Raw genomic sequence first — 17,692 nt, forward strand, 5'->3', positions numbered from 1 at the left:
TGCATTCGTGTGTGGATGAACATCAGTGTGAGGGTGTGTGTGTGAGGGTGTGTGTGTGAGGGTGTGTGTGTGTGTGTGTGTGTGTGAGGGTGTGTATGTGTGTGTGTGTGTGTGTGAGGGTGTGTGTGTGTGCATTGTGTGTATCTGACGGCAGTCCCATACTCTATCAGTTTGGTCTCCCTGTGCCACATAAGAGCTTCCTTGGTCACTTATCCGTGTGTGTGTGTGTGTGTGTGGTCTACAGCCTGTGCCCACACCTCCATTACAGCGTATGGATTCTGAGCCCAGACCCACCACCCCTTACAGCAGCTCCACAGTCCAGTCTGCGCCCGCGCTCATGCCAGGCTTACGCAGGGTCAGCACGGACATGGAGGCATCAAAGTCAAACTCCAGAGGAGTGACTTTACCTGAGCATTGGGAGAAAGGGGAAACGTATACAAAGACAGGATTAGACCTTCTCTATTTTGAGTAGTGTGAAATAGAAATTTCCATTCGGACTAATTTACGTGCACACAGATCTAACTACGTTTAAAATGCTTCGTCTTGGGAGGGAGAGGCAAGTGTCTATCGTACCATCAATCTTAAGGTTGACTCCTTTGGGATTACTGGTCCCCAGAATGATCACCTTCTCTACCCACGAGGGAGAGGAGAAGCGGCAGTCATGGCACAGGCTCCTGCAGAGAGAGGCGTTACAGTTATGATACATTACATTAATGACAACGCATCGGAGGACAGGGAGAGAAATGGGGGGGGGGCAGAGAGGAGAGGAGATGTATGTGTTATGGACGGCCACCTTGTGTGAACTGGGAGGTGGAACGACTCACGAGTTACCGATTCGAAAGCTCAAGAGCAGAAAGAAAAGTGATTGGGGTGAAGGACGGTGTCTTTCTCACCGGGAGGAAAGGACATTTTTGGCAAAGGTTAGGCTCTGGTGAATAAACTCCTTCTTGGAGTCGAAGCTGAAAGTGTGACCATCGTCAACGTAGAGCTCTCCCTCTGCAGTTCTCTGGGGGAACCATGGCACACAGAGTTATTGAAGAGTGCTATTTATATAACAGCCAAAACAAGCCCTTGTTCTGGTTTCTGATGTAGAAAATACAGAAGATTTGTGTTTGTATTGGGAAGCTGTTGGGATGTTTAACCTGGGGATTGAGCGCCACATAGAGCGTGTAGGGATCAGTCTCCATACACGAGGAGGACCTCCGAACCCGGACCTTTTTGGGAATGATGGAACCACCACGTTGGAATACTGGAATCTAGGAGAGACAGCATACAGTGAATGTGTGAGCCCAGGGCAAGAAAAGAGGCGTCGTCATCTTTCAATCCTGCGCTACATTTCTTTAGTTCATTTTGGAATGACTGAAAAGCAAATCAAATGTAAAACTTAGCTAGATCTTAAACTCGAACTATTTATTCATGTGACATCTACTCATTCTTATGTTGGCAAACATCTTAAAAAAGGTCTTACAGAACTCATGGTAACAGGAATGTACAGGCTTTGAGCGCCATTGTGTTTCTGGAATGTGTGGGCATCGTACCAGACCTGGAAGAAAAATGTACCAAATAGTAAATTAGACTTTTATGGTGCAAATTAGGGTGAATATTTAACAAATTAAAAGCTGCAAATCACACAGCAACTTCTTACAGCACAAATAAAACTGCCACTCTACAATGAATACTTGTTAACATTCCACCTGCTAGCTGCCTCTCTATAAACAAGTGACCCATTGATATCCTCAGAGATGCCAATTCAGCAAGTTAAACAAACAGGACATCTGTTGAACAAACACAGCCCTCAAGTCTGCTTAAGAGACTGCATAAAATACTGTGAGAAATTTGAGAGGAGCAGGAGAAAGGCCTGAATGGAGACTGAGGGCATTGTAGAGGCACCAACCTCTCCGTGTCCTGGCAGATAGGCCGTAACGCCACGAGCTCCCTCCTCGGTTACAGGGTGCACCAACAAGTCCTTTCCTGTGACAGAGAGAGTGAAACTGAAGCCGGCAGACTGAAATACCTCAAGGCTACAATGCACAAACTATATATATAACACCACCATCTTTCTTTGTGACAATGGCTGTTTGCTCACTTACAGACAAGAGTCTTTAATGACTTACCAATAAGGAACTGGTCATCCATGGTGAAGGTTGCCATGTCCTTGGGATACTCTACCCACAAGGGCCTGTCAAAGACAATATACATGACTTACACTGCAAGCACAAATAACACAGAAAATGCCCCGTGGTCTCAAAGGCAATGGCAACAAGAAGACACTTAAGTGTGAGATTAATCAGGCAGGCCTTGTCATATTCAGATTCATTCTCTCACCAAAACCAACAGATAGGGGCGACAGTGGTACAGTGGTAGAGAAGTCGTTTAGTAATCAGAAGGTTGCTAGTTCGATTCCCTGTCGAAGCGTCCTTGAGCAAGACACTGAACCCCTAATTGCTCCTGATGTGCAGTGTGCCATCAGTGTAAATGTAAAATGTGTATACATTGTAAGTCGCACATATGTAAGTCGCTTTGGATAAAAGCGTCTGCTAAATGACTAAATGTAAATGTAAATGTAGATAAAGTGTCCTGGCTGAGAACACACCACCTCACACAGCACCAGTCTCCTAAACCAGGTTCCCAACCGCAGTCCCTCACCTCATGACGGGCTGACCGGTTCTGTAGGCCTGGTAGAACTGCTGGTACCAGTAGGGCAGCAGGGCGTAGCGCTGGCGGACGGCCTCTCGGATCAGTGCCGTGTTCTCTGGGCCGAAGAGCCAGGGCTCACGGCGGGGGGTGTCCAGGTGGGCGTGGGCACGAAAGAAGGGCTGGTAGGCACCCGTCTGGTACCAGCGGACCAACAGCTCAGTGCTGGGCGCCTTGAAGAAACCCCCGACATCAGCTATCACAGAGACGGGAAGAACAAGGAGAGAGGAGAGGTAGAGGAGAGATACAGACACATAGGTAAACATGTTTTGGATGGAATGGAAAGAAAATGTAGCCATCTCTCTATTCTTCATAGCTATTGTTATTCATGTATACTCTGATCAAATTCAGTCTATGCACAGCATCAATCACACACACACACACACACACACACACACACACACACACACACACACACACACACACACACAAAAGTGAACAGTGTGTGCCACTGACCTCCACACAGAGAGATGCCCACCAGGCCCAGACTGAGGCACATGGGGATGGAGACCTTCAGGTGGTCCCACTCTGCCGCGTTGTCACCAGTCCACACCGCTCCTGGGACCAGACACACACAGACAGACACACACACACACACACACACACACACAGACACGGGAAACATTGTCAAACCACCACGGAGATGGTCAAAACAACCGAAAAATGGAATGGACAAGGAACAGGGACTCCAGCCAGAAGCCTGCAGAGGGACTCACCGTATCTCTGAGACCCGGCGAAGAAGGCTCTGGTGAGGACGAATGGTCTCTCTACTCCCCCAGAGCGGCGAATCAAACCCTCTGCTGTAGCCATTTGCTGATGAGATCAGAGAAGATTCAGACACCTTTTTCCATCTGACTGGAGGTTCAGTTAAAATGCATTTTCTCCTGATAAAAGTGTAAGTAAAGGGCTGGTGTGTGTGTGTGTGTGTGTGTGTGTGTGTGTGTGTGTGTGTGTGTGGTCTCACCACGTAGAAGCCATAGAGGTTGTGGTGTGTGTGTGTGTGTGTGTGTGTGTGTGTGTGTGTGTGTGTGTGTGTGGTCTCACCACGTAGAAGCCATAGAGGTTGTGGTGTGTGTGTGTGTGTGTGTGTGTGTGTGTGTGTGGTCTCACCACGTAGAAGCCATAGAGGTTGTGGTGTGTGTGTGTGTGTGTGTGTGTGTGTGTGTGTGTGTGTGTGTATGTATGTGTGTGTGTGTGGTCTCACCACGTAGAAGCCATAGAGGTTGTGGTGTGTGTGTGTGTGTGTGTGTGTGTGTGTGTGTGTGTGTGTGTGTGTGTGGTCTCACCACGTAGAAGCCATAGAGGTTGTGGTGTGTGTGTGTGTGTGTGTGTGTGTGTGTGTGGTCTCACCACGTAGAAGCCATAGAGGTTGTGGTGTGTGTGTGTGTGTGTGTGTGTGTGTGTGTGTGTGTGTGTGTGTGTGTGTGTGTGTGTGTGTGTGGTCTCACCACGTAGAAGCCATAGAGGTTGTGGACGTCGCGGTGCTCCCAGTCACCATGCTTGGCATCCTTATGCATAGTGACCTCGGGTCCATTGAACACAGACGGCTCATTCATGTCGTTCCATACGTACAGGTTCTCCTTTGAACCCTACACACACACACACACACACACACACACACACACACACACACACACACACACACACACACACACACACACACACACACACACACACACACACACACACACACACACACACACACACACACACACACACACACACACACAATTAGGTGTGGGAAGCAGAGTTCATGTGAACAAAACTGAAGATCCAAAAAGTCTTTCCTGTTTTGGGACAACCTCACTGAGCCAAGGACAAGACTTTAAGATTTCAGTATGGCCATGCTTTTTAAAACATGAAAAGGATTAAACTCTTAGACTCGACTAAGATGGTTCACCTCATACTGATCATAGGCGAACATACTGGCCCACCAGTCCCTCATCTGTAGTTTGGTGAAATCTGGATAACCAGCACTCCCTAGAAAAAGACAAACACAAACATTATAACCTAATTTGTCGTTAAGCCATGACAAATACACCCCCATCAGAACTTTGCTTTTGCAGTTTGACTGTTATTCTTTTACAGGGTTGTAAAAGGTACGTTTTAATAGGTTGCCAATTTCCATAACATCCTTAAATTATTTTTCGGTTTTGTGTTCCAGGGTTGGAAACACGGCGAAAATGTACGAACTGCTTCTCCAGCACAACATTGTCAAATAGATCGGCAAAACACATCAGTTAGCAAGGTAGCACATTTTTAAACATGCTTGTACAAGGCAAGTCTATTGGTTGTCTTGCAAAACTCAACAGAATCCATACTGAAATGAAATGAGAGAAGAGCTGGCCACATGAGTGCTGGTATTTGATTTAAAAATATTGTTAGGAACTATTTCACACATTATAAGATACTGCAACTTTTCTGAGCGATCCTCAAAGAGGATGCTGTGATTGGATCGCAGGTTGATAACGAAATGGCCAATTAGCTGTCTTTTCCTGTGCAAAGAAAACACACTTTCAAATGCTTGACGACACAACCCAATCCTCAACCGACAGCACACAAAAATGTGAAGGTCGTTTACCAGGCCAGCACCAGCCTTCATAATCCCCATCATCTTTGTTTTTGATGTAGAAGTTCTGGGCACGGATCTCGTTGTGGATTTTGTAGCTGCTGTCTACTTTGATGTGAGGGTCTACTATTGCCACCATCTGCAGGAAACAAAAAACGACATTTAGTGCTCTCCCACACTCTCTCACTTAGCTGTGCCACTTCAATAGATGATATTTTATATTTACGTACAGTACCAGTCAAAAGTTTGGACACACCTTCTCATTTTTGGAGACGTTTTTTTCTTTACTTTTATTATTTTCTACATGGTAGATAACACTTTTTTTGTTTAGTACATCATTCCATATGTGTTCTTTCGTAGTTTAAATGTCTTCAGTATTAATCTACCATGTAGAAAATAATGAAAGTAAAGAAAACACTTTTAAACACAATTAAAGGTGTGTCCAAACTTTTCACTGGTACTGTATATGTATTCGACACTTGTATCCAAAGCAACTAACAGTATAGTGCAGCTACACAGCTTTCTTCCATTAGCATGTTGGCTCCCAGGGTATTAAACCCGTGAGCTAGGGTGCCCTTACACAGAAGCTAAACCTGCCTGTGTGTTCCATTAGCATGTTGGCTATTAAACCCGTGAGCTAGGGTGCCCTTACACAGAAGCTAAACCTGCCTGTGTGTTCCATTAGCATGTTGGCTATTAAACCCGTGAGCTAGGGTGCCCTTACACAGAAGCTAAACCTGCCTGTGTGTTCCATTAGCATGTTGGCTATTAAACCCGTGAGCTTGGGTGCCCTTACACAGAAGCTAAACCTGCCCGTGTGTTCCATTAGCATGTTGGCTATTAAACCCGTGAGCTAGGGTGCCCTTACACAGAAGCTAAACCTGCCCGTGTGTTCCATTAGCATGTTGGCTATTACACCCGTGAGCTTGGGAGCTCTTACACAGAAGCTAAACCTGCCTGTGTGTTCCATTAGCATGTTGGCTCCCAGGCTATTTAACCCATGAGCTAGGGTGCCCTTACACAGAAGCTAAACCTGCCTGTGTGTTCCATTAGCATGTTGGCTATTAAACCCGTGAGCTTGGGTGCCCTTACACAGAAGCTAAACCTGCCTGTGTGTTCCATTAGCATGTTGGCTATTAAACCCGTGAGCTTGGGTGCCCTTACACAGAAGCTAAACCTGCCCGTGTGTTCCATTAGCATGTTGGCTATTAAACCCGTGAGCTTGGGAGCTCTTACACAGAAGCTAAACCTGCCTGTGTGTTCCATTAGCATGTTGGCTATTAAACCCGTGAGCTAGGGTGCCCTTACACAGAAGCTAAACCTGCCTGTGTGTTCCATTAGCATGTTGGCTATTAAACCCGTGAGCTTGGGAGCTCTTACACAGAAGCTAAACCTGCCCGTGTGTTCCATTAGCATGTTGGCTATTAAACCCGTGAGCTAGGGTGCCCTTACACAGAAGCTAAACCTGCCCGTGTGTTCCATTAGCATGTTGGCTATTACACCCGTGAGCTTGGGAGCTCTTACACAGAAGCTAAACCTGCCTGTGTGTTCCATTAGCATGTTGGCTCCCAGGCTATTTAACCCATGAGCTAGGGTGCCCTTACACAGAAGCTAAACCTGCCTGTGTGTTCCATTAGCATGTTGGCTATTAAACCCGTGAGCTTGGGTGCCCTTACACAGAAGCTAAACCTGCCTGTGTGTTCCATTAGCATGTTGGCTATTAAACCCGTGAGCTTGGGTGCCCTTACACAGAAGCTAAACCTGCCCGTGTGTTCCATTAGCATGTTGGCTATTAAACCCGTGAGCTTGGGTGCCCTTACACAGAAGCTAAACCTGCCCGTGTGTTCCATTAGCATGTTGGCTATTAAACCCGTGAGCTTGGGAGCTCTTACACAGAAGCTAAACCTGCCTGTGTGTTCCATTAGCATGTTGGCTATTTAACCCATGAGCTAGGGTGCCCTTACACAGAAGCTAAACCTGCCTGTGTGTTCCATTAGCATGTTGGCTATTAAACCTGTGAGCTTGGGAGCTCTTACACAGAAGCTAAACCTGCCTGTGTGTTCCATTAGCATGTTGGCTATTAAACCCGTGAGCTTGGGAGCTCTTACACAGAAGCTAAACCTGCCCGTGTGTCTGAATGTAAGCATGGCCTGCTGACCTTGCGGCGCTTGTCCATGATGCCCTGCAGCATGTCTTGGGGGGTGGGGAACTTGTGGGAGTCCCAGGTGAAGTAGCGCTTGCCGTCGGTGTGCTCGATGTCCAGCCAGATGAAGTCGTAGGGGATGTCGTGCTCATCGAAGCCCCTGTCCACAGCCTTCACGTCGTCCTGGTCGTTGTAGTTCCAGCGGCACTGATGGTAGGCCAGGGCAGCGATAGGAGGCATGGCCTGAGTGCCTGAGGTGGACCAGCAGGGAACGAGGGAGGAATGGGGAGGAGGCCAAACAAAGGAGAAGGAAGAGCGCCCCTTCAGTTATCAATCAAATCAAATCAATCAATCAATCAATCAATCAATCAATCAATCAAAACACCACAGAGTGAGAAGAAAAAACAAAACAAAACTACGGTGCGTTGTGTCTATGCGACGGGTACTTCATGCGCATTCTCTCACCAGTCAGCGAGGCGTACTGGGCGAAGACGTCAGCGGGAGTGGGCCCAAGCATGATGAAGACGTCGATGATTCCGCTCTCGGAGATCCAGCGCACGTCCGTCTGTGGCGTCTCGCTGGCGCCCTGAACGTAGTCCAGCATCTTCCCGAACACGGTCTGCACGGCAGAGAAGAGAAAAGGCCCACACACTCAGGACTACAACAGAACACACCAGGTTCCTCCAGCTGCCATCTCACGGTACAGAAAAGAGAGTCACATAAAGAAGATGGTGGACTGTGTGTTTCACACCTTTCCAGCGGTGTTGGAGCTGATGTCCACCCAGGTCTCTGCGGCATTCAGCCAGAAGAGGCCCATGGTGCGCTCGGCACTATGGGCCAGCATGACCGGTACCGCTCCGTAGAGGGCCATGGGGTTATACAGCTCGTACTGGAAGACGTCCAGATTATACAGCCTGTAGGGATCTCCACCACTAGAAAAAAAATACATATATATTAAAGCAATCTGTTTTTCAGGAGGGACAATTGGCAAACTCTTTGCTTTAATAATTGTACTGGCTACTGTTATTGTCTCTACTGGCTTGGAAGGTTTCAGATTTGTATTTGTTCACAAGAAGGTTCAGTAGGATGCACGGTTGACTCCTTACTCTGTGGTTTTCAGCTTGAGGCTGTCAGCATGTTCTGGGATGCCGTAGACGTGTTCCACTCCGGGCAGAGAGAAGTCTAGACTGATGGAGGTCGGACCTGGAGGACAGACAGATTTCCCTGAGCAAACGAAGCAGAGCTTGCGGCAAATACCCAGATGGTATCATAATAACAGAGCAAAGAAATTCAGGCCATGTAACATTAACACACACAAACAGGGACAAAGACAGACCCCGTTTTTGAACCAACTGGATCTAAATGATCCCGTGTGCATGTGTGTGTACCATTGGGTTTGCTGTCAGTGTGTGACTTGAATGTCTCCTCCCACATCCCGTCAATCTCCTCCTCCTCTTTATCACCATCTTCTACCGTTTCCTGAAAGTGTGGAGAAGAGGGAAGAGAATGATGTTGAAGACGCAAGGTTTTGGTGAATGTGTCTTGTATTGTGTAAAAACCCTATGTACATTTGAATCTACATGTCAGACAGTCGTGAAAGAACACAACAGGGAAGTGAGTAACTCATTACTCTGAATAATAATTTGTGTGTGTGTGTGTGTGTGTGTGTGTGTGTATGTGTGTGTACCTTCTCTTCCACCTGCTGCTCAGCTCCATCTGCGTCTTCTTTCGCCTCTTCACCCTCAGGATTTGCCTGACTGCATTTATGTAAAGAACACACACACACACACGTAGACAACAGATGGCACGAGTTTCATGATTTCATGAAAACCAGTCAAAATGTCAGAAAACACACGGCTCTGCTCTGCTCTTGAGTAGCTGCAGGTTAAAACATCTCAAAGGCCCAGGGAGACAATCTGGGAACAGAACAGAACTATGCCTATTTCTAAACCAATCCAGTAACCAAACCACAGGTTTGATCATTCTAGGCAGTAACTCCACACGTTGCCATGTATTAGGGATATCTATTCATTCATTGCTTCTCAGGCTGCAATAGCTGACCTATGAGCATATGAACTTCACAAAGCAAACTAGTGTGATCCGGTTTGTTAGCAAATAACTAATCAGCATATTACCTAAAGTCCAGATTAAATTCATTACATTTATGGTACCGTGATACTACAAGCTCCAAGCACATATGAATATCCTATGAGATCCTAGTTGAATTAGGGTTTAATCTACTTCATATGAATATCCTATGAGATATTAGTTAAACTAGGGTTTAATCTACTTCATATGCAGCTGAAGTATTTTATGGGGACCTCCGCACGTGACACACATGGACTCAAAACATAAGACAATTTACAGAGAGAAAAACCATTTGATTTTATCCCACAAGCCATAATATCTGCTATTTGTACACGAGGGGCTGGAACAAGTTCAGGAGAAAAAATAAAAATAAAATGACAGATTAGCGAAAAAGCACAAGTTAAAAAGCATACTGACAACAACTGGCAAAGCAATGAAATTAGTCAATGCTTTGTGGAACAAATGTATGAGAAATATTACCATAGCAACTACTGTTACATTAACCTAAGGCATATTTCAACTAATCGAATTCAATTATTGACGATTTCTGCTGCCACTGTAGAATCCAAGCACTGAACAAGGCTAAATGTGAAACAGTGGGTCAAACACACAGCACCCACTTCATACCGGTAGTTCACCTTTGAACAGTACAAATATTTTCCTCTACCGACTCACTCAAGCAAAATCCACGATAGTTGATTTGCAGAGTTCCTACCCTTTTAGCAATAAAGTACTTCATCAAAGCATGGTTCGTGACTATGATCTGTGATTGTATTTTACCAACATTGATAAAGACCCCATGGTGTCTAGAAGCCGTGAAGACATGAGTCTGACCACCTCTGTAGTGAGAACATACTGTTCACTTTAGTGTTATGGTTCAAGCGCTTTTCAAAAGAATCTTGTTTATCTCCAATTCAAGTGCTCTCCGGTGCTTTGAGGACCACGGCTGGGGACTTACGTGTCTTTGCGCATGCGCATGCGCAGGTGCTCGAAGGCCAGTAGGCCGCGGGAGTTGAGGGACATCAGCACCTCGGGTCCCTCCACAATGTCCAGGCGAAAGGGCCGCGCGCTCACGATCAGCCTCTGCTGCCGCTCCGCACCCAGAGACAACACCACGCCATTATCATCCTGGGACACCAGCGACATACTACACACCCGGCGGGGCGCAGGGAGAGACAAGCGTAGCAGAACGGAGGGAAGACAGGAGGGTCAGAGAGAGTGATGGACACAGGATGGGAAATAGTGTGTTTCAAAAGGGAGCTGGCAGTCAAAACACTACAGGCATATCATGCACATGGTAGGAAAGGTCTCTCTCCCTCTCCCTCTCATTTATGTTAGTTTAGTGGTTCATTCCTAGACGTAGAACCCTGGGAGATCTTAATGAGGCTCAAACACTCACGGCTCAGTAGGTGGGTCAGACACCAGCACGTCTGGCACCTCAAAGCGAGGCCTGAGGGGCTTCAGCTCGTTGATCTTCACCCGCGTCATGTTGCCCTGCAGCCGGTAAAGCTCCAGCAGCAGACGGACCTGTGCAGGGGATCATGGGACGAGATACAAATTAGTGGAAAATGAGCATCATGGACAGCCAAGACCAAGCTACACGCTCAAAGGAATTACACACTGGATCTCTACAAAGCTAAAGGTTATATAGATGAGTATGAGGTTTGGCAGTTTCAAATGCTTTTGAATGTCATTTAGAGCTGAAAAATTATGGAGAACCCTTCAACACACTAAGAAAAAAACCTACATGGGTTCTCTCATTGAAACGAAATAGAAAACCTTGTGCTTTCCCTTGTTAGGCCAAATGAATGACCAAAGCCATGAAAGAGGTTCCCATAAACTGAGCTAGTTCAACATGTTTCCAGATATTTCTCTATTGAAGTGTTCCTCTACCTAAAATAAAGTATATATAATGTGATTCATAGTAATAATAATGATTTGCAAAGTTAAATTGCTCTGAGTTGGTAGCCAGACCTTGTTGTTGTCATTGATGAGCTGTAGTGTGACCCTGGAATCACTGAGCTCCAGAGTGTCCAGCAAAGCTCTGTATGGGGACTGGCCTGCCTTGAGCGCTCGTTGACGTCTGTGAGAGCAGGCGCAGACACGCACACATAGAAAAAAATATGGATTATCAACCAGGTTTTGCGGTCAGGTAGTTATTAAAGCACATAATATAGTTAAGCAAAGTTAACTCAGGTTTTAATGTAGTTACACAAACTTGTAAAATAACGTAGCCTTCGTCAATCACTGTCACGTTACTCACTTGCAGAAGGCACTCTGGTCGCAAGTTTTGAAGTTTCCTTTATCCACAGCCAGAGAGCCGCTCACAAACAGCGAAACACAAGCCAAGACCAGTAACCCCATTCTTGAAAGAACAGGAAAGTGGATTCAAAGGAAAAAAAGACAAATCAGAACTCGCGTTAAGACACTCTCTCTGCTGTCTATGGTTAAAACACAAAATGAGGAAATCTCATCGTGAAATTTGGCTACGTCATCATGTGGCCTACGTTAGAAAGATGAGCTAGCAGTTATCAATTGGTAAACTAGCTAAGTATCTCGCTAGCTACATAGCCAGGGCAAATATTTGATTATCTTCCAACGGACTCTATCCAACGTCGTGCCTACAGAAGCTTAAACCAAGACAGGTGCAAGCTTTTGCCTGACAAGTAACCTTTGTAACATCAAGTCTTTTTCATAGCCTTTGAGCTAGCTTGCCACTACCGCTAAATTAGCTAAAATGATGAGAACACAATCTAGAGCCAGAATTTACACCAGCTCTGTATAACAACCATTTCGGTCAAAAGACAGATATTTGATTGTTACGTTGTCTGAAAAACTCAATCACATCAATATTTGCTATAGTTTCGCATGACGCTCTGAATGTGTCTTGGAAACTTGCTGATAATCCAACCAGGATGCTCACCTCCGGTGCATTTCTCGCCGGTTGACGACTCTCTATCACTGCGTAGCCTATTTTTAAATCAACTTAAAAATGCCAACTCCTGCCTCTATTGAAATGTAGCTGGTGTTCATATTCAAATTCCATAATTACAGAGGGGTTATGAGTGAAAAGAACATAACTACAGTTAGCTATCTTTATCTTACCTTTGAATGAAGGCAGCCATCTTGGGTATATTCCAACCCCCAATGATAGTCCAGCCCCCAAAACCAGTCTGTCAGGAGACTAGGCAATAATGAGTCTCTTGAGATATTTTCCTCTAGGGACCGGCGTGTCAAACCAGGGAAATACTTGCTTTACACAGATTTATTTTTCTAGAGCCAGTATGGATACAGCGCTTTGCGCAAACTGTACTTTAATATCAATCTACAGAGCCTCAAAGTATTATATTTGTACCCACTATTATCATCTTGTACACAGGATCCGTTAACGTAATGGTTACAGTTATTATCGTCATTATTGCTATTTTTGAAATAATATTATGTGTGCACAAGATCTTGTGTATCTAAGACAAATTGCGTTAAATTGAAAATGAGGCACAACAGATCTTGCTCTCAAAAAACAACAGCTTATGCACACAGCATGGTAGATATACAACTTGTTAGGAGTTCGGGTACACCATAAGAGCTGTCTGTGCAAGCTATCATCTTCCATGGGAATAACAAGGTTTCAATAGAGCAATACTTTGATATAAAGAAAATACAAACCTAAGCAATAGGTTTAAGCTTATTTCCAAGTAGTTAATGTATAACAGGCCTACATTTCTTGAAAAGGAAAATAAATGTTTTATCATACAAAAATGTTTTAGAATTACTGACTGTGATACCAAAACCACCTCATTCTGATTTACATGTTTGCCTTGGTAACAAAATTGTTGAAAAAACATTTTATTGAAAATAATCTGCAGTACAATTACAAACACATCTTTGATAACAACCTAGCAAATGTAAAATGTCACGGTGGGAGAAAGGTCCTGGAGTGCTGCTGAAATACCTCCAAAAGGCTGACACAGGCTTTCACACAGAAAAGCACAAACAGATGTATTGAATGACTGAAAACAAGATCAAACATCATACATACTACCTCACAGTATTATTGTAATTGAGAAATAAAGAAAATTAATTGCTTGCATAAAGTAAGAGCATTATTAGGCCTACATAAAAAAAAAGAGAGCGAAAGAAAATGTTAGAGAGTATCCTTAATGTCAAGTGTTGCGTGTTCAAAAGCGTAAGCAAAGGTATGTATTAAGAAAAGATCACAAAAAAAGACCATAGCACTCAAGCATATCATCTTCTTGTAACAACAATCAGAACACTCAAACATACACCATACTACCCTGTTCCGTTTCCTGTGACAGTCTTAGACCTGAAACCGCCAGCACAAATGGCCGAGCTGGTCAATGTTCTTATGCAGCACACTGTGAATGGGCGCCATGTAACGTGCCACATCCCCATCCCGGGAGAAGTCTCGGTAGAAAAGTCCTTTTTCTGCACTGAAGGTGAACTTCTGGGGCATGGGACTATTGCCTCGCATGTACTCCCAGATCCCAAGCAACAGCAGCCTGACCTCGAAGGGGGTAAGATGGGGAAACAGCTCATGGACATTGCTGAGGACAGGAGGGAGGAGTTGGCCCTCACCCATGCAGGAGACTAAGAGGCAGGAGGCCTGGAGTTGCCAAGGGGAATCCAGGACTAAAGGCTCTCGTGATGACTCCCAGTGGGCTAGTAGGGTGGCAAGGAGACTCCTGAGGACTACAGAGCAGTAGCAAAGGGCCGGGCGTCCAGCTGCCACCACACGCAGAAGGTGAAACAGGATAGGGTTTGCCTCGAAAGCACGGCGTATATGGATGTCCCGTTCCACTGTGGTCTTGGCATGCTCTTCCGGTGGCCATGCGAGTTCTCCATTGGTTACATCAGGGCAAATGTTCTCCACCAAAGCAACAGCTATGGCCTTGGCTGCTTCAGCGTTGATTGGGGCGGGCTCATCTGAGCTTTGTTTGAAGCGGGAACCATTAGCAGAACCTGCAACTGAGCCGTTACTGCTGTTGGCCCCAGAGCCCACTCCAGCTGAGCTGCAGCACTGGACCGTCACAGCCAACAGGGTTTGAAGGTTCTGAGTGACTCTGTCAGGGTCCAGTTGTGGAGATGCATTTGGAGGTTTCAACCCCTTTCCAATAACCCCGGCGTGAAACACTGACCACACACTGCCAGAGAAGTTCACCGTGGTGCCAAATTTACAGTTGATATCCAGGAGTGAGGGGCCCAGGTCTGGAACCGGTGAAGGTGAGATTGTTGTGTCATCACCTGTGGCTTGGCCTCCAAACAAATCTGCATGACCCCTGTGTAGTGCACCTTCCACAAGCTGCTGAAGAACCGCCTTTAGAGTAAGGGGTGAATATGCTGCCAGTCGAGACAAAAGCCGCATGGAATAGGTTACCGCCTCACCTCCACCTCTCCCTCCATCTCTCAATCCACCCACTCCTCTCTGCCGGAGAGCCAGGAAGAAATGTGCCACTGCAGCCCTCGCAATGACCAGGATGTGGGCTGGTGTAGCACTGCGGGGAAGTTGGCTGCAGGACAACAGGCGAGCTGCTGCTCTCGACACAGCATGGTCACCGTGAAGAAGCAAGGGGCAGAAATCATGGAGATGGTTAGAGACAGCGGCCCCAACTTGAACAGACATGAATGCCTGTGCTGATGCAGCCCCACCCACTCCCTTCCGGTCCTCCTCTTGACTCTGCACTGCTGTTGCCAGGTTGTTGAGGAGTTGGCTGAGCTCTCGGCTACTGAGGTTCTGGGTGTGAATCTGCGCCACGCAGCGGGCCACGGCGGCTGGAATGAGCCTTGGAATTGAACCGGAGAGTGGGGCATGGAGTAGGGATGCCAGTGCAAGCTCCTCCGGGTTCCGGGCAAGGGTGAGCAGATGGCAAAGAGCTTCGGTGGCCACGCTGGGGCCACCATACACTGACAGCAGACTCAGAAGCTGGTGCAGCCACAGGTGCCTCTTTCTTTCCAATCGCAAAGTTTCACCACAGAGATCAGCAATGTGGGACTGAAGCTCCTCCAGGAATGGGATCACTCGGGCAGTGGGCGGCACAGAAGAGGAGAAGGAGGAGTGGGCATATGGTTCATCTCCGTCAGGCCGGTTATACACGAGCTTGTGAAGGTGCATAAGCAGCATTTGCAACAGGCGGTCACAGCTCTCACGCACCCCTTCATGGGGCGACGGGGAGGGTCCGGAGATGATCACAGAAGATGGCGTGGCAGTGTCTGCAAGGAAACGCAGTACCTTGGCTCCACCTGCAGGAAACTGGCTGATCAGATGCACAGCTAGGCCCAGCAAGTTCTCCAGCTCCTCCCGGGGGAGGCCCTGTAACTGGGACTGGAGCTGAAGGAGGACTGGAGGCCGCAGGGAATCCACCAGCTCCGCAGACACTGCACCCAGAAGAGTTGGGGAGAGGGCGATGAGCTGAAGGAGGAAGGGTACGGCAGCCCGACGGAGGTGTACAGAGTTCTCCCAGGCACCTGTGCCTGATGGTGTGGTGGGGGGCGGTTGCGATGGAGGACACACGCTGTCCTGAAACATCCTAAAGAGCTCCCTTTTGATGCTGTCTGAGTGTCGGGATGCCAGGTGTCCAAGGATACCCACCACAGACCCTATTTTGGGAACCCTGTTGCTTTTGTCCATGGCTGCCAATGAAGGAGAAGGACTTGCTCGAGCACCCTGCAGATTTGTCATTTCAGCACCAGTTGGATAGCCATGAGCAGTGAAGTCTTTCAGTCCACACGCCAGTACACGGCTGACGATGGTGTCAGGGAAGGCAGAGCCAATGTGGGCAACTACCCAGTCGAAATGCGGTGAATGCTGCACGGATGTATCTAGCAATGCATCCACACAAGCATCAGGGCACCAGGCCAACATGGCTGCAAGACACTGCGAATAGATCTCCATAAGGGAGCGCGTGGCAGCACAGGACATCCACAGTTGGAGAAGCTCGTTGAGGCTGGAGGAGTGCGGGGCTGCTCTGCGGCCTGCATGCTTGCTGCTGAGCTGGCCGAGTAGATCCACAGCCCAGGTGGAAACCAGAGGGGCCCAGGCTTTGGGATTCAGACGAATGAACTCAGACAGCACGGAGTGGATTTCTTTGATGACATCCTCCAGATTGGAGTCCATACTGCTGCCACCCTCATTGTCGCCTTCTGTCTCCAAATCTTGTAGAAAGCCTGAGACATATTCGTCATACACGCCCCTCAGGTGTTCCAGCACAGCACCTCGGCATGCTGGCACTGTGCAGAGAAGGCGGACAGCACAGCGGGCATGATCACGGACACTAAGCTTGCGTCCCTGTGTCTGGTCAACCCCACTGATGAAAGCCTTTATTTCCAAAGCCAGTTCATGAGGACTGTAAAGCAACACAAGGCAAGTTTATCGTTACAGAACATTTCATGCAAGATTTGAAGGGAATTGGTAAGTTATTTATACAATAAGCTGCAAAAGCAAAAATAGCATTACAAAAAGGTAAAAAGGAAAATGCAAATCACTTTACAAGTACAAATAGGGGTACCGGAAAGTGCTCGAAGAACAGCAAAATAAACAGTAATATTTACAGCTATATACTGGAAAACTAGGTTGCAAACATATATTAGCATACCCGACTTGGTTTGAGGGCCCTTGCCTGGTTTTAGCGTAGTTAACTTAAGATGACACTTACTTTTAAGAATTCCCTAATCTCTTAGCCGAAAAGAACATCAAGTTTTGCAGTAAATAACACAAAATAAATATTTTTCAAATATTCCGCCATATGACGATGATCAAGTTATGGTAATACAACGAGAGCTGGGTAAAAACGAGAACATCCTACAGCGCAAACATTTAACTATTTTACTAATATTATTATTTAAGCGATGACCTCACTCCTCTAACTTTCAGAGCAATGTTGATATGCCTGCTTGTAAACTACTTACTTACCTATATGTATTCTGAGGCGTGTGACTGTGCGTGGTCTGCATCGCTGTCATAGTTGAGCCATCAAACATAGCAGATATCGTACGTTATGTTTCAACCACCATATACCACATCTACGACAGTTAGCTAATCGTAATTAAATGGAGCAGGATATAAAGCTAATATTATCTAAAATGTCTCAATTACTCTTGAGATAAATCAATATTACAACTCTAGTGTTTTATCTGCATCCAGCCACCGGAAGTGTAATATGATTTTTTTTCTTCAATATTGT

The 17,692-nt window shown here is 46.5% G+C and overlaps 2 protein-coding genes across 3 annotated transcripts; both read right to left on the reverse strand.

Annotated features, from left to right (window-relative positions):
- Window positions 1-215: 215 nt before the first annotated feature.
- Window positions 216-12,710, reverse strand: ganabb (glucosidase II alpha subunit b). Of its 2 annotated transcripts, none has more exons than XM_012840863.3 (24): window positions 12,600-12,710; window positions 11,758-11,859; window positions 11,469-11,577; window positions 10,894-11,021; window positions 10,453-10,641; window positions 9,094-9,163; window positions 8,795-8,885; window positions 8,513-8,609; window positions 8,158-8,338; window positions 7,872-8,025; window positions 7,422-7,657; window positions 5,276-5,402; window positions 4,595-4,674; window positions 4,143-4,283; window positions 3,411-3,507; window positions 3,151-3,252; window positions 2,647-2,890; window positions 2,115-2,179; window positions 1,895-1,971; window positions 1,469-1,543; window positions 1,143-1,256; window positions 894-1,006; window positions 574-674; window positions 216-407 (listed from the first exon to the last, which is right to left on the reverse strand). In XM_012840863.3, the coding sequence occupies exons 1-24, from the start codon at window positions 12,617-12,619 to the stop codon at window positions 301-303; spliced, it is 2,820 nt and encodes a 939-aa protein (XP_012696317.2). In that variant the 5' UTR covers window positions 12,620-12,710; the 3' UTR covers window positions 216-300. The 2 variants fall into 2 exon arrangements, with proteins under 2 accessions (XP_012696317.2, XP_031443041.1); XM_031587181.1 differs by lacking the exon at window positions 12,600-12,710 and adding an exon at window positions 12,418-12,593.
- A 614-nt stretch (window positions 12,711-13,324) lies between these two features.
- On the reverse strand, window positions 13,325-17,687 carry ints5 (integrator complex subunit 5). The gene is made up of 2 exons (XM_012841804.2): window positions 17,422-17,687; window positions 13,325-16,855 (listed from the first exon to the last, which is right to left on the reverse strand). Exons 1-2 carry the CDS (start codon window positions 17,487-17,489, stop codon window positions 13,813-13,815), a joined length of 3,111 nt encoding a protein of 1,036 aa, XP_012697258.2. The 5' UTR covers window positions 17,490-17,687; the 3' UTR covers window positions 13,325-13,812.
- Between the last annotated feature and the right edge of the window lie 5 nt (window positions 17,688-17,692).

This window comes from Clupea harengus, chromosome 20, assembly GCF_900700415.2.
Source record: "Clupea harengus chromosome 20, Ch_v2.0.2, whole genome shotgun sequence".
Lineage (NCBI taxonomy): Eukaryota > Metazoa > Chordata > Actinopteri > Clupeiformes > Clupeidae > Clupea > Clupea harengus.

Excerpts from the sequence above, each read along its gene's own strand:
- ganabb (XM_012840863.3), bottom strand. The coding sequence starts at position 12,619 with ATGGCTGCCTTCATTCAAAG. Across the intron at positions 10,642-10,893 it reads TCTGACCCACCTACTGAGCC|TATGTCGCTGGTGTCCCAGG; the intron begins GTGAGTGTTTGA and ends CCGGGTGTGTAG. Across the intron at positions 3,508-4,142 it reads ACCTCTATGGCTTCTACGTG|CAAATGGCTACAGCAGAGGG; the intron begins GTGAGACCACAC and ends TGATCTCATCAG.
- ints5 (XM_012841804.2), bottom strand. The coding sequence starts at position 17,489 with ATGTTTGATGGCTCAACTATGACAGCGATGCAGACCACGCACAGTCAC. Across the intron at positions 16,856-17,421 it reads ACGCCTCAGAATACATATAG|TCCTCATGAACTGGCTTTGG; the intron begins GTAAGTAAGTAG and ends GTTGCTTTACAG.